The 15731-nt window shown below is 41.5% G+C and overlaps 2 protein-coding genes across 2 annotated transcripts in view; both read right to left on the bottom strand.

Moving 5' to 3' along the window:
* The window catches only part of strc1 (stereocilin 1), a 48779-nt gene extending 35592 nt beyond the window's left edge, over positions 1 to 13187 (bottom strand). The window contains exons 1-17 of the mRNA XM_026166692.1: positions 13132 to 13187; positions 11980 to 12804; positions 10342 to 10410; positions 10145 to 10255; positions 9861 to 10015; positions 7121 to 7307; positions 6288 to 6403; positions 5515 to 5644; positions 5234 to 5416; positions 4665 to 4703; positions 4368 to 4562; positions 3311 to 3451; positions 2798 to 2859; positions 2503 to 2638; positions 2315 to 2403; positions 2015 to 2150; positions 891 to 1087 (exon numbers count right to left, since the gene is read on the bottom strand). Of these exons, the coding sequence (XP_026022477.1) occupies positions 891 to 1087; positions 2015 to 2150; positions 2315 to 2403; positions 2503 to 2638; positions 2798 to 2859; positions 3311 to 3451; positions 4368 to 4562; positions 4665 to 4703; positions 5234 to 5416; positions 5515 to 5644; positions 6288 to 6403; positions 7121 to 7307; positions 9861 to 10015; positions 10145 to 10255; positions 10342 to 10410; positions 11980 to 12804; positions 13132 to 13158 (2798 nt within the window). The 5' untranslated portion in view covers positions 13159 to 13187. The remainder of the gene's footprint in view (positions 1 to 890; positions 1088 to 2014; positions 2151 to 2314; positions 2404 to 2502; positions 2639 to 2797; positions 2860 to 3310; positions 3452 to 4367; positions 4563 to 4664; positions 4704 to 5233; positions 5417 to 5514; positions 5645 to 6287; positions 6404 to 7120; positions 7308 to 9860; positions 10016 to 10144; positions 10256 to 10341; positions 10411 to 11979; positions 12805 to 13131) is intronic.
* Positions 13188 to 13606: 419 nt separating this feature from the next.
* On the bottom strand, positions 13607 to 15233 carry LOC113028942 (uncharacterized). Its single transcript, XM_026179471.1, has 4 exons — positions 15007 to 15233; positions 14862 to 14886; positions 13671 to 14461; positions 13607 to 13617 (listed from the first exon to the last, which is right to left on the bottom strand). Exons 1-4 carry the CDS (start codon positions 15080 to 15082, stop codon positions 13607 to 13609), a joined length of 903 nt encoding a protein of 300 aa, XP_026035256.1. The 5' UTR covers positions 15083 to 15233.
* Positions 15234 to 15731: the final 498 nt, after the last annotated feature.

The raw sequence follows: 15731 nt of genomic DNA on the forward strand, positions 1-15731 counted from the left end.
TTAATACAACGTTAATAATACAAATCTATATAAAAAGAGCAGTGCATATCAACATAAGTGAAGGGAATCGGCTCATCATCACTGAGCTATAAATAAATGATCAAATTTATCAGTGCTTTAACATCATGGGGGCTTTCAGCTGAAGCTTAGCGTAGGCTGGGTAAGTGACTTTACAGGGAATGCAAAGATATTTAGTCATCTTAATCCTACACCTCAACTGCTAATGATGCTGTAGAAATGCCAGAAATTAATTAATTATATACCTTAATGTCAGTTTTCAGCAGTTGAGCTCAGTCGCCACACAAAATATTATAATTATTTTTGTGATTAATTCAATTTAATGTATTCTTGTTTATATAACACCAAATGAAAACAGTCAATTCAAGGTGTTTTGTATTGTAAGATCAATTATAAGGAAAATAACACAGAGAAAACTCTGACAATCAGAGGACTCCTTAAGAAGTGAGGTGACAGTGGGAAGGAAAAACTCCCTTTTAACAGGAAGAAACTTCCGGCAGAACCAGGCTCAGGAAAGGGGAAGCCATCTGCTGCGGCTGGTTGGGACTGATAGGAAACAAGCGGGCCAAAAGACAAAATGTGGATTAGCATATATGTGTTTCTAAACTTGTGACCTAAAGAGGAGCTGCCCACAGAAAGGGTTCTTAAATACTGTTTCTTGTCATTATTTCTCATTTAACCTAAGGACCAATTTAACCTTTCTATGTAACATGTTATCATTTCAGATCTTTATGTTAATTTTATTTATTTATTTATTTTACAGCTCACACAGCTGCTCAGTCTTGCTGTTTTCCTGAGAATCACTTGTTGAATAAATGTTGAATAACACTGTATCTCCTTTCAGCAGACAGTTCGGTTTGTGGTAATGTTACCCAAAGGCAGCAGGCTCTTGGAGAATACGAGCCACGATTTCCATCTTGGTGCTGCTGTAGCAGAGCCCATGGAGGAAATCCAGATTTTGAATGAAGAACCTGCGGTCCACCTGAATAAAAACCTCATCTACCACAAACGGTGCCATGATGTCAAGCAAACGGAACTCCTCCTCCGTGAACACGCCTGTATACATGCCCTGGAAATAAAGCACAAAAAAATATATAAATAAAAAATAGGATATTTCAAGAGACATGGGAAACAAGAAAAGCGTACTAACTAAAAGCTGGCAGAGAAAAACTATTTATTAACTCTTTGGTAAATCCTGATTATCTCAATTCTAACATTTCATCTATGCTCATGGTAAAAAGAAAGTACACACTCTGCAAGTCTGCAAAATGCAATTCTAAGGTTTTACTTATTAGGACATGGTTAAAAGTTAACTAGCTTTTAACCATGTCTTACAACCTGAGATTACACAACACATGACATATTACACCATGTCATTATTTATTTAACAAAAACTCAGAAGCAGTGTATACTCTTTAATAAAAACCTTTTTGCTTGCATACATTCAAAATTCAACATGCTAGTGGATTTAATAACTGTTGGCACCTTTTATGGCAGAAGTAACGTTAAACAAACTGATACCTGCAGATCAGACTTTAAAAAGTGTCATACACTCTTGAGATCCTTCAACAGTATCTGTATGGGGGTGAGGTGTGGACTCCAAACTAATCTGATCTACTGAACTTGATCTCACAGACGTCCACACTGAAATGAACCTATAAGAAACACTGATGAGCCTTTTTTTGATGTGTGTTATCTTAGCAAGGTGCTCATTTTTGTGGTGAGTACCGAGTACTGTGCAGTTCTTATGTTCCTAACTGATGATGGATGAATATTTAAACTTCCACCTTACTTTTCCGCTGTTTGTAAATGTTTGACAGTTGCTAATTTTAACGGTGTTTTTGGTCTTAGCTAAAACTTGGAAGAAGCTCAGATTATATTTTAAGACAAACACAAGAATAAATCCAGATAACTGTTATCATTTTTGTCTTCTTTTGGTAGCTTCTTTTCCATTGAACCTCAGAAAAGGGCCACTGGGAAATCAGGCTCTACTTACCAACCTCTGCGCCATTTTATCAACCAGCAGCAGCTGCTTTGTTCGGGACAGCAGGAGAAAGTGATGCGGTCCTGCTATAATCATCCTCCTGAGACTGTTCATCATATCTGTGGAAAACCTTTTTATGGCACTCACCCTGCAAGACACACAAGACCAAAACAATCCAAAGTTTTGTTTCAGGGCAAAGAGTACACAAGGGTCTGCTGCATTGCACACATACTCATTTTTCACTAAAGGCATGCAAATCTTATGGATATTAAAGTTTTTCTGCAGTAACTATAATGCCAGCTTTGGACTTACGGCATTGAAAGTGCAATTTCAACTCCAAGATCTTCAAGCAGTTCAAAGAAGAACTCAAACTGATAGAGCACCTCGATTATACAGTTTTTCTGTCCAGAACAACAGACACATAATAGAAGTCACACATTAATGATCCTTGAATTAACGTAAATATCTTAAATGTCAGGAATTAATTGATGTGTAATTACCAGTGAGGTGTGAAGAAGACCAGGCTGCTGCCTGAGCAAGGCCAGGATGCTTCTCGCTGAAGAAGGTGACCGATTTGCCTGAAAACGATCTCTTAAGACAGCACAGCTCACACCCTGCCCCAGCGTTCCCAGACTCCTAGAGTCAATAGATGCGCAATAGTTAATTTATAAAGCTGCAAAATTGCTGGAAAATAAGAGCATCAACCATCAAAGGGGTTCATATATTTTGAAAACAGACAAGAAAATAATTGCTATGATTGCATGTTCATCTGTCTGTCAGATTAAGTGTACTTACAAGAAATGTTGTTTGATCAGATTTGGATTAGTATCAAGAACCTCTCTGAAAATTCCTCTAGCCTGGGGAAGAAAGTGGAAAAGTGTTGGCGTTGTAGTGGTAGCGTGCAGGTTTGCATGATCGGTTGCATTCAGAGGCTGATCCATTCACAGTGTCGCTGATGATGCCATTCTTCACTTAATAATTTAGCAGCTAATCGAGATAGCGTCATGCACACCTCACAACAGAGAGGAAGCATATCCAATAAGAGGAAGCATGAAGAGATCAAAACACAACAGAGAACTCCCTGCTTCACTGTGAGAAGCTTTTACGTATTCATATACCGGAAGTGTTGGTACAGCGCATAAAGATGTAAACTTCCTACCCTTTTCTTCCTCTTCCTTTCCCCGTTTTGAATTCCTAATAATGTTTCACTCATAAACTTTCTTTTATATTTATTCAAGCCGAGCTGTTTACCACTCTGCGGTAATGCAAAGCAGGCGCTAATGTCACAGATGTGCGCTGTTGTGATACCTGCTGCGTGTTCCAGGGTTTTGTAGATGTATTGGAGAGGCTGTTCACAAGTAGACGTTTCCTTGGAAGAACACTGATTAGTGGTGTGCAGCCGAGCAAAGGAGCTACATCGTTCAACCAGGTGACCACCTCTGGGAAGCCCTAAACACAGTAAAGATAACACAAAGCGTTGCAGCAGGTGCTCGACACAGATGCATTCTTCTTCTTTCAGCTGCTCTCTTTAGGAGGTGCCACTGCCTCCATCTCACCCCATCCCTAGCATTCTCCTCTGTCACACCAGCGTTCTCCACGTCTCCCTCCACTACCATGAATCTTCTCTGTGTTCTTCCCTTTTTCCTCCTGCCTGACATCTTTTGGCCAGTATATCCACTTTCCCTCCTCTGCACGTGTCCAAACCATCTCAGCCTTGCCTCTCTAACTTTTTGTCCAACATGCTTAACCTGAGCTGTCCCTCATATGTACTTATTTCTAATCTTGTCCATTCTGGTCACTACCAATGAAGATCTAAGCATCTTCAACTCTGCCATCTTTATCTCAGCCTCCTGTGTTTTTATTTATTAGTACAGCTATAGACAAACCGTACATCAGCAGTTCTCACTGCCATCTTGTAAACCTTCCCTTTCACGCTTGCTGCTTCCTTCTGTCACAAATAACCCCTCAATACTTATCTCCACCAGCTCCACCCTGGCTGCACTCACCTCGCTTGTGCACTGTCCAGGTATTTAAACTCTTACTAACTTTCGTTCCTCTTTTCTCCAGTGGATACCTCTCCAGACTCTCTTCCTCCTGCTCCCTACTCTCACGATAGATCACAATGTAATCTGCAAACATCACAGTTTCCAGACCTCATCTGTCAAGCTGTCCATCACCCTCATGTAAACCCACATTTTGAACCCCTTGATTTGAGCCCAAAGATCCCTGTTTCTTCAAATTAAACTGTGGCATTTAGTGTGTGTGTGTGTGTGTGTGTGTGTGTGTGTGTGTGTGTGTGTGTGTGTGTGTGTGTGTGTGTGTGTGTGTGTGTGTGTGTGTGTGTGTGTGTGTGTGTGTGTTTTACCCATAGTTTGGTGGCTATAGCATTGGCTTGTGGAGGGAGGAGGAGGCCTTTTCTGTCAAGCAGACAGAGACCTTGTGTGTGCTGCGAAATAGCAACAAGGGTTGAGAGCAGTTTATCAGATGTAAGCATCAGCAAGGTCTCTGTCTTCACTCCTACAATGAGAGAGCCGAGCTCCCCCAGCCGGTCTGGGATAAACTGGGCAGCCGGGAGAGAGATGATGATGATGTAAGTGTAAGGCCCAAAAATACAGAGACAATAACTGAACTCACTTCACTGTGATGAGTTTCCAAAACTTACTCCATTGACTGAAGACAGCTTGTCTACTATTACAGCTGCCTGAAACATTAAAAACAAAACAAGTAATCATTCAAACACCTCGTCAACATGTTGGTTAAATTCACCGTTTCCTAAAATATGAAAGTCTTGTGGGGTTTAGTAACACTTGTTCACACAACCGTTTCGGTCGAAATGGCACAAACTATGTGTAGCTTTGAAGATGTTACTTCTCTGCAAGACTCCTTAAAGACATATGAAACCAACAGCTGTGAGGCTGAGGAAAACGCAAAAGGCCTCAGTTCAGATGAGAGCAGAGGATGAAGTAAAGCTTAGGTCTGTTCTTCATGAGGCCTGTCACCAGTGCTGAGACAGGCTGCCAGGCTGTCAGCTGTTCCTAAGATATAAAACTCCCACCAGCTGCTACGCAATCCAACCATCTACTGCCAACACATGATTGTACACTCACTGAAACCGGGCCTTGGAAAGAAAAGAGTCAATTTGCTAGTAAGAAAGGAAATTACACCAATTACAGATGATGACTGTGGTTACCAGCTTCTGGTATAGATTTCAGGTTTAATTTACTCCTCTACCTGTGCAGGACTGAATGGAATAGAGTTCAGGGTGGGGAGGACAGAAAGCAGCTGAGACGTGGAGAGACCCTGCAGGAAAGTCACGCCTAGCGAGGGCAGGAGGAGCGCGATCTCTGCCAGGCGCTCAGCAGGGACTGCAGACGGGACCTGCAGCTCGGTGGTGTTCAGTAAAATATTGAAAACCTGCCAACAAAGTTAAGACAAACAAAAAGAGCAATTATTACATGAAAGTATACATTTAAAAAAACAGTGAAGGAACTGCACATGAGTTCTGTTCCTACCAGGTCACTTGGCAAACGGAGTCCTTTACGTGTGCAGCTCATAATACTCTCGCGGATCACACTGAAAGCCTCGGTGCCTTTATAAACATAGAGATCATCTGGGTCTGCCAGGCATGCGATACTACCCAGCCTGAAATCACAAAGCAATGTTTCAACAACACACTCACAGGAAACACCTGCCAAAATATTACATGTATTTAATTTTAAGAAAGAAAGAAAGATCTTAGTTTTTTAATTGGTTTGATTGATTATTTTAAAGGTTTTTGTGTCATTTTTAAAGGTTTCTATAACCTAAAGAAATCAAGGCATTTCTAACTAATCAGTACACATGCTGTCAAATAATTAAAAAAAAAACTTTACAACAAACCTTGAAATTTTAATATTGTGTGTAGGTGATACTTTTTTTAAATAAAGCAAATTTAGTTATGAGGATTGGAAGTCAAGCAAGTAGATTGTATATATGACAAACTATTAAGTTATATTAATAAAATAAAAGGTTCAAATGCACCTAAAAAAGACCATCCAGCAACATTACATCAAAACTAATTACTGTTGTCCCAGAACTTCTTCAGCGATTTCACTTGGATGAGATAAAGAAATGTTTCCCTTGCTGAAAATGCTGCATACAGCTGAAACTTTTGGGGGATTTATTTCTATTCCTGGATTATTAAGCATGCATCAACACATTGTGTTCTGTCAGGTTTTATCTATGATTACAAAAAGAAAACATGGATGGAAAATGTTGGAAATGCCTTCCTATAGTCATTCCAAACCTGGAAAAGTCCTGAGCTGTTAGGTTCCTGTAGGTGCTGATGAGGTTGCGTGCTACAAATTCCTGCTTTAGTGGAGTGAGGGTGTTTCTCTGCAACACATCCAGCCCATCAAGTAGCTGCCGATGAAAGCATTACAAAAGTGACATATCACAATTAAGTATTAAAAATGGGCCAATACATTTTGCAATATAGTGACAAGGAAAGAAAAAAACAGTACAGTGTAAAATTTGAGGATAAAAAGACTGCATGCTGTGCACTTTAAACAAGGATTAGCTGAAAGACAAACATGTATGTTTCCCCTTTGCCCATGCTTTTTTAATTCAGACTAAATGGAAGGTAATATTTGTTTATATGTTGTATTTATTAGCAGTGCAAACCATCCAAGGTAAATTATAGTAAAACCTTTGGAAAGGTATATGTTTCTTTACTTCCTTGCCTCTATAGCATAACACATTTGTGCACATCTAATGCTAAAAAGTTAACAAACTCAAAACTTTTAAGAAAGTCACACAAAACATAAAGTGTAAAATGTCAATTTGTGGGGGAGTTTTCTCATTTTGTTTTGTAAAGTTTGAAACAATTCCTTTTATTTATTCTTACTTCAGTATTGAAATATCAGTAGCCATGCTCATTCCTAATTCATGTTTTCCCAATATTACTTATTGAACACTGGCCCCTAGAATAAAACCCACAGTAGTGACAGAGACAGATGAGTCTGTGCTTTCTTTTGACCAGCGTGTGACAAGTGGCTGTGTTCTGCCCTGGGGCCGATCCAACTAGCTGCTTGCTTCTCAAGTTTCCCTGCCAGGTGTCAGAGCTCAGAGGGCCGTTACCTGAGCAGCTGAGAGGTGTTGGAAGTTCTGGAAGGGCAGGTAGGCGATCAGGTTTCCTGTGTCCTTGATGAGCGACTGTTGACCTCTGGTGATGCTGGAGGGGGACAATGCTTTGCTGTACCACAATCCAAAGGCCTGCTGCTGGTCCGGGGTCATGCTCTTTAAGATTTCATTAATTTTGTCCCGACTGGAGCAAAAACATTAAAATAATATGGTTTGTTTGAACTTTCTGCTGAAAAGTTAAAAAATAATAACAATAAACTTATTTATATGTGACCTTCTTTGAATTACTGCATATAGTATAGTACTGGCAGGCATCATTAAATTTAGCTTGACTTAGAATAAATATTAAAATTCTTACAAAGGTACAAAAAGGCCTGAACAAGCCTAAAGCTCATTAACAGTCTATCAGAGACTTCAAATCTCTTAAGTTTAAGTCATATAAAAATCAAAGTATAATAGCAGCCTAATGATTAAATTCATTCTAAAACCATTTCCCCTTTTTTTCCAGTCTCATTATTATATATTAGGTTAAATATCCATGGCCAACAGGTACATATTTAAGATGCAAATTTCTTACAGCAAGAAAATGATTTTCCAAAGTGAGAAACTGGAAAACAACTGCAACAAAGAAAACAAGCGTTATCTGGATTAAGATAACTCTGAGAACCAGCTTGCATTACATTATTTACAATGTATAATGGATGCTCTGGACTCTGCATGGCAACGCATCATTTCACTTCTGACTTCATTCAGATCCCAGAGGCATTTTCTCAGGGAAGAAAAATATATTGAAATGAATCTCAGTGAATGTTCAGCAATGAGCAAAGTAAAATGATACAAAGCATGACCCATTTTCCATCTCTTTGAGTAAAAGCACCTCATCCTAACCTGAAAATGAGAATGGATGCTTTTAAATTTCACACCTATTATGCTATCTTTCTTAGCATAATGAGGTGTAATGAGGGCGGGCCCACATTACACCGGTTTTAGAATCGCTGCACTGGCTCCCCGTGTGTTTCAGGATCGATTTTAAAGTTCTTTTACTGGTTTTTAAATGTCTTAATGGTCTTGGGCCTTCTTATCTCTCAGATCTGCTTTTACCATACGAACCCTCGCGGACCCTGAGGTCCTCTGGTACTGGCCTTTTAATTGTCCCTAAAGTCAGGACACATACTCACGGAGAGGCAGCTTTTCAGTGGTATGGTCCTCGTCTGTGGAACAGCCTGCCGGAGGAGCTCAGGGCCGCAGAGAACGTACATGTTTTTAAGAACAGGCTCAAGACCCACCTTTTTAATTTAGCTTTTACTTAGCGTTTATTTATTTTATGCTTATTTATTCTATCCTGTTATTCTATTATTAATTTAGGATTTACCTAATATTTGTTTGATTTTATTCTTATTCATTTTTTAATCTTCTTATTCTATTTCTATTTATATTGTATCCTGTTCTTATTTATTTTATCATTTTACCCTATATATATTGTATTGCGTCATATCTCCAGTGTTTCCTCGGAGGGCGCTCTCTGCACCGGGGCTGTTATTGACCGTGGCTGCTGGGTCTCTTGGGTCCTCTCAGCCTGGCTGGGGGGCTCCTTTGCCTCCCTCCTGCTGTGTGCCCAGCCTGGAGGCTGCGGTCTGTGACCGGCTCCCGGTGCAGACGGCTCTCTGTTATAATGTTTCCTCACTTGGCTCATGCGAGCCCAGCCCAATTTTTACTCTTTAAGTGTGCGCGTGTGTGTATGTGTGTGTGGGTGGGGGGATATATGTGTATTGAGAGTGTGGGGAGTGAGTTGGAGGGTGGGGTGGGCTGCTTTTAACTATGTAAAGCACTTTGTGCTACATTTTCTCTGTATGAAAAGTGCTTTATAAATAAAGATTGATTGATTGATTGATTGATTATTGACTCAGGAGCCACTTTAATAGCCTCACATGTTCAGCTGCTTCTTCATGTAAATGGACAGCTCAGCACATTTAGGCATGTAAGCCTGGTCAGAATGACCAGCTGAAGTTCAAACCCAGCATTAGAAGGAGGGAAAAAGACGATTTATGTGACTCTAAATGAAGCATAGCAGCAAAGGAGTCCCTCTAAAGTTGCCTACAAACAGGAAACTGAGGCCGCAATTTACATGGGCTCTCCAAAATTAGACAATAGAAGATAGGACTGATAAGTCTTAAGTTCTGCTGAGATGGTAAGGTCACCATGGTGGTGGTGGTGTAATGGTGCGAGGAACATTTTGTCAGCACACTTTGGCCGCAATCCAGTAAAACGCCTTTCATGTGTGGTAAAACAGGAGAGTCACATCATGGATGTGCAGCCAAACATAATCTGCAGCCAATGTAATCTGCAGGAACTATGTGACATTATCATATTAATAAGGACTAAAATCTCTGCGGGAGGTTTCCAGCACATTGTTGAATCTATGGCGTCGTTCTAAAGGAGGTCCAATCAAGACCTGCAAATTTGTACCTGATAAAATGGCCGTCTGTGGACATACTATTGTAAGGGTTCAACATAGCCACAATTAGAGTCAAAACTCATAGTTTTGGTTTAAAATTATGTGCAGCAAAATATGTCCTACTTCCAAGATAATCACAAGAACAAAATGAAAAATGTTAGCCTTTCAGGAACCAGAGACACCGTTTTAATCCCTCACACGGGACATGTGGTAAGTTCCGAAAATAATAATGCTTAGATGCATGAGTAGTGGGCTCATTAGTAAAGAAGCTCCATCACTTACACATTGATGTTGTTCTGCCAGGGAGGCAAAGCTTGGATGTCAGCTGGGCTGGCTTTAGTCAGCATTGGAGCGAGCTCAGGGAAAAGAGTAACATCTTTTACCAGGTGAGTCTGCAGTATCTCTGACACCATGGTGGACAGGTACTCATTGGGCAACTAGCAAACGGAAGAAAACAATGTCAGCGAGAAAACTGTGCCTCAAAGAGATACAACAGATGAACTGACAACTAAGACTTCTGGGAAGGGAAATTAAAAGGCGGATGTGGTGGTGGTGGTCTTATTCACCTGCAGTGTGTCTTTGACACTGGCGTAGTACTGAAGGATGAGTCTGATGGTATGATTGTGAGCTTCTTTGAGCACTGGCCTCAGGCTGCTCGGCGATAAATTGAAGTACGCCTGCACATGTGGAAAGAATGCGAGCAATAAACACATACTGGATATTGTGGCAATTCGCATTAGTATTATTATACAACATATCTTACCTTAATGAGAAGCATTTCGTCAGTGTTCTGCAGGTTTCTTCCCGTCTGCAGCAGTCTGCTTAGCACCGTCTACAGAAGGGAAATATGCAGTTATAATAGCACCTTATAGAAGGAGCATCAGACACATATAATACAATTGTCCCCTTTGACACATTATTGTAAGTGTCAAATCAGTTGTGAGCCAGGAGAGATTAACACCCAGAGGAAGAGACTCATCATCTGGATATCAGTGACAGAAGTGTAACTGGACACCAGCTGTAGGCCGGCTGTACACTGAAGGTCAAATGACGCTAATGGTAAGTGATATGATGAATAATTAGATGAATGATAAAGCCAATGAACGGAACTACACAGAAACAGATTGAGTCTTTCTGAATAAAAGATGAGGTGAATCTCTACTCACACTACGCTCTGATTAACCTGCAGAGTAAATTTCCGAGAAAGGTGCTAAAATATACTCGATCAGCTCTCATTGACTAACAGACTCTCGCTGAGCCTCAAAGCAAAACAGAGCACAGCAAATTATCTCAAACCACCAAAAACTCTACATAGATAACAGATCAATGTAATAATGACAATTCAATAATATGACAATAAAAATAGTTGCAGAAATCAACATAGTACAGGATTAGCACTGGGCTTTGCCACACCTCATTTTTTATGAGGTTTTTTTTATAGGGATTTTTTTCTATCAAAGTGTGTTTTTATGTGTTTGGGATCATTGTTACTGTTAGATAACAGTAGATACTAAATATTACATGTTATTGTGCAGTACACAAGATCGACAGCGCACAATGTGCTTTGAGGTATCAGCCAAGAAAGGTGTCGTTTGTGTCTGTGAACATCCGTGTGTACACCTGTGTGGATCAGCATGCTTGTATTCCAAAGGTTTCTCCATGTGACGATCTGCTAGGGAGTGTGGGGAGCCATAGCCCCGTCCCCTAGGGCATGAAGCAGGTATGGAGGAGATCCAGGCCCCAGACATCCAGAGGCCCCAGAGTACGAGGACCCAAGGAGGACCACCACAGGGGCAACCGTGCCACCCTCCTGGGAAGAGCTGAGTAGAGCCCCAAACGAGAGGTCACCCAGCAGCCACGGAGCAGAGGCCAGAGGGGGTTGCAGTGACGTGCCCGCAGGCTCTGCCAGCAGCCAGCTGTGCCAGAGAGGACCAAGCCTCAGGCCCAGAGGCCTGAGGGCACCCCACCCCCGGAAGGGGCCCAGCTGGGCCACAGGCACCAGGCCCCGCCAATCAGCCACCAGGAGTGAGCCAGTACATACATGAGCACCCAGCCCCAGACACCAAGAACCACCAACACACCAACGTTTTAAGTATATTTTTAAAGGTGACCTTATTTGACCTCAAAGAAGACGTCAAAGGTCCAAAGGCCCACATGTTGTCAGTACAACATTTGTGGAGGTAATACACAGTAGTTCTTGTTCTTGTGGAGCTGCTTTTACCAGCTTCACAAAAAACAGAAAAATCGTATATATCACCAACTGTAATACATTAACATGAGCAAAATGCAAAGAAGGTTTTTTGAGCATTTCTAAACCTTTGGTCTGTCTACTTGTTCCACTACTGAGTATCTACTACTACACTACTCATAATCCACACGAGTGCATGAAAGAACCACTTACCCCAAAACACTGTAGCAAGACTCTCTTGTTGTCAGAGTTGTCCTCCAACTTGAAATAGTTGATCACAGATTTTAGCACACTTGGTCGTATTGTCTCAGTGACATGCCACTGGGTGATCTGAACCTCCTCCAGGGATAACAGGACAACCACAGTGGTGCTGACTGCTTGCTCCAATGCTCTAGCCACAGGTGGAGTCAGCAGATCCACCATCTTGGACCGCACACTGTCCACCCAACAGCGCACTACTGTCTGCAGGACCATATTCTGAGTGGCACACGGCTGACAGGCTGAAGCGAAGATGGTAGGGCAGCTCCAGTTGAACTCCTTCACCAGATTTCTTGCTAGGCAAAAATTAGGGTCCGTAGTGGTGCTAGTGTTGTTGTTGCTATTGTTGTTGGTGGTGGTGGCATTGGTATAGGTGGTGTAGGTGGTACACATCCTGTTCACCCACTGGCTCCACGGCTCACGGGACAGAAACAGGAGAAGACCGTCATTAGGGCAAATGGATAAGAAAAAATTGGTCTGATCATTCTCCCAGCATAGAGCCAGGAGTGCAGCATCTGGTGGAGATGTGATCCAGCTGGAGTATTGACACTGTTTAGTCACGCCTTCCACACTTTTATTAGGAGATGTCCCTGGGTCTTTTGAGTAGTTGGCACAGTGCTGTATTAGCCAGGTGTTGTCCTGATTGGCCAACAGGTTTTGTAGGACTGTATTATTGGCACAGACTCTGGAGGTAAAGTTAAGTTGGTCCATCTCAGCACAGAGAGCCACCTCAGTCATGTCCACAATGATGGGACGCGTCCAGTCAGAGTACTTGCACACCTACAGGACCATTTATGGTGAACACAACATGAGAATAAAAAGTCAACAGTTAGAAAATGGCTTTACTGTTGTATATGCAATTAATGCTGTTATCTTTAGTTTATTTTTTTTTTCTGTAAAGATACAAAATGCACTAGTGGATAAGAATATATAGGTTCAGATTTCAGAACAGAAATGTTCAGACTTTGGGATATAATGGGATGATTTTGTTTATAAGAGACTCATGCAGGCTTATTTTACTACATAAGGCTTAAAATAACAGTTCTTTCTTTTTTGTGCTTGTTAATTAGATTTTATATGTTCATTCTTGCCAGGTAAAACACCCACCTGAGGTGGTACGGTTATTTCCTCCATGTCTGTGCAGACTGATGTAAGCCATTTGTTCAGAGGATTTTGCAGCAGCTTTTCCAACACAGACTGCTTGCAGCAGACACTCTTCTGAAAAGCACTCTGATCATTCTGCCAACAAAGTCCGATCACAGAATCGTCCACCTGTCGTTCTCCCCACGTATTGTAGTCACACCACATTCCAATGTTGAAGGCCTCTGTAGGCTCGGGGTGTGGAAAGCTAAGAGAGGTGCGGCAGTGTTCCTCAAGCCAGGTATTTTGTGTGCTAAGAAGAAGGTTATCCAAAAATGTTGCATTAGAGCAAACCTTTTTAGTGAAACCGCTCTGGTCGAAGAGGATGCACATTGTCAAAAGATCATTGGTAATTTCCACCTCATGCCACTCAGAGTAGTGACAAAAATCTAACTGCGTATCCAAGCCAGGGATTGGCAGTGGAGGAGGTACGTTTGTGCAGTTAGGCATGAACTGAAAATGTTCAGGGTTAGACATTACAAACATAAAGAAGCCAGTGTTCTCACAGATGAGGTTGGTCAGTCTGACACTGTCGAGGCTCATGCAGAACGCCAGCAGGGAGGTATCCACCATGTTTGTGAACTTGTTAAGCCACTGGCCATACTGGCAGAACTCACTGACCATGTAGTCTGCAGAGGAGTTAGCGCAGTATCCGTACAACCAGCTGTTCATCTTTTCAGATAGCAGCTTCCGCATCAATACAGCATCGCTACAGACCTGCTTCACAAACTCCACACGTTCATTGTCACTGCACAGTGACACAAGGACAGGGTCCACATTATTTTGCAACCAGTCGTTATAGTTGCACGCAAGTTGTCTGAGGTTGGAGGCTTCCCTGGCAACTCGACGAGGTTTAGTGAGAGGGGTGGCGGCAGGGGCCGGCCTTGCGTTGTCAAAACTGCAGTCAGATGACCTGCTAACAAGTGGAGAAGCCAGTGTTTGAATAACATAACACATGTTGCTCCACACATTCTTCATTTGGTTGGAGCTGAGGGAGCTTAGAGCCTCGCAAAACGTGACCACATGCGTGGAAGACTCTACTCCTGAATTTGAGAGGATCTCAGCACACATTGTGTCGTTGATGGTGGCCAGATTGTAGCTATCACACAGGGTGTCGTAATAATTCATAGTGCTGTTTTCAGCATATGAAATGCTGCGTTGGGAGGGAGCACTGGGAGGAGTCTGGCATTCAGGTCCTGGATGCATAAATGCTGACTGATCTTGAGGGAGGAAGATGTCCAGGAGGATATCGATCAGTGATGTACTCAAAGACCAGCTCACATTGTTCTTAATTCCCCTGAACAAAACAGGAAGTTAATTATTATTGTACATTTTATACATCAAATATAATATAAAAAAAATCATTGGTGTTATTCGTTCCACCTGTTAGTGGTCATAATGTTGTGCCTGACTGGTATGGTAAAGTCATGGTAAAAAGATCTAGTGCGGCTTTACTAGTTTAGTGTCTACATCCATCTTGTGGACAATTTTAACTGAGGTATAAAACACTTACATAATGTGTCCAGCCGGCACTTTCAAAGGATTAATATACGACTCACAGCAGTAATTCTTCCTGCTTTATCAGCAACCTTGTTTTGTAAAGAAGGAAAAGCATTGCCCTGTGGTGCTGATGTAGTTAAAAAGCTCCACAGGGCAGCTTAAAGATGAAGTTTATGCAAATTTTACTAATGACTCACCACATAATGAGCTGCTGGAGGTCTCCTAGAGAACACACAGGAAATCTAATTAGCATAAAACTGTAGAAGAATTCATAATAATAATTTCTGGAATACAAAAAAATTACATAATATAACAATAGAAGTATTTTTTTAAATGCTTTACCTTGTTGACAGGTCTCCTTTTCATCTAAAACTGGGACTTTTATTCCAAACTGTAAAGCTATTCTGGTGTAGTCCATTGGTACTTGGATAAATAATGCCACAAACCTTAAGGTGTATGTTACTGTTGCATCTATGAGTCCACCTAACACATTTATTAAGTTTTTAGAGAGAGAGAGACTCGACAGTATATTTATAAATGTTTCTTGGAAACCACTTAACGCTGCTGAATCCCCCATCCTGAGGTAGGTCCTGAAGAAGCTGCCTGACTCTTCATCAGTGGTCAGTGAAGAGCATGTCTGTGACCTCAGAGTTGTCAAAAAAGTCAGCAGTGGTTTCGCTAACTCCAGAGACACCGTCTTTGTCAGCTCTGCCTCCAGTCCACAGTCCTGTCTCCCGGACAGAATGCAAATTGTTATTTTGGGAAGATCATCTAAGAAGTTTTCTCTCAGCAGTGGCTGAAAAATATTGTACAAGTTCATCAGGGCACCATAATATGTGGTTAAGTCAAAACCGGCTCTGGTGGTAGAGGAGCTGAAGCTGCGTGTATCTCCATTAGATAGAGAGTGGATTTGATCAATAACTTTTTGGATATCTTCTTCTAACTTGGTGCCCTCACCAGGAGTCTGGTTTGTGGTTCTTTGCATTAATTTGGGTTGCAAACTCGTTTGCTCGACATCACATATGATTCCTGTTGATGCTAAACAGAAAGAAAGACAGAAAGAAAGA

Source organism: Astatotilapia calliptera, chromosome 1, assembly GCF_900246225.1.
Source record: "Astatotilapia calliptera chromosome 1, fAstCal1.2, whole genome shotgun sequence".
Classification (NCBI taxonomy): Eukaryota; Metazoa; Chordata; class Actinopteri; order Cichliformes; family Cichlidae; genus Astatotilapia; species Astatotilapia calliptera.

Excerpts from the sequence above, each read along its gene's own strand:
- LOC113028942 (XM_026179471.1), bottom strand. The coding sequence starts at position 15,082 with ATGGACTACACCAGAATAGCTTTACAGTTTGGAATAAAAGTCCCAGTT. Across the intron at positions 14,887-15,006 it reads AAAGGAGACCTGTCAACAAG|GAGACCTCCAGCAGCTCATT; the intron begins GTAAAGCATTTA and ends TGTGTTCTCTAG. Across the intron at positions 14,462-14,861 it reads CTCCAGCAGCTCATTATGTG|GGGAATTAAGAACAATGTGA; the intron begins GTGAGTCATTAG and ends TGTTTTGTTCAG.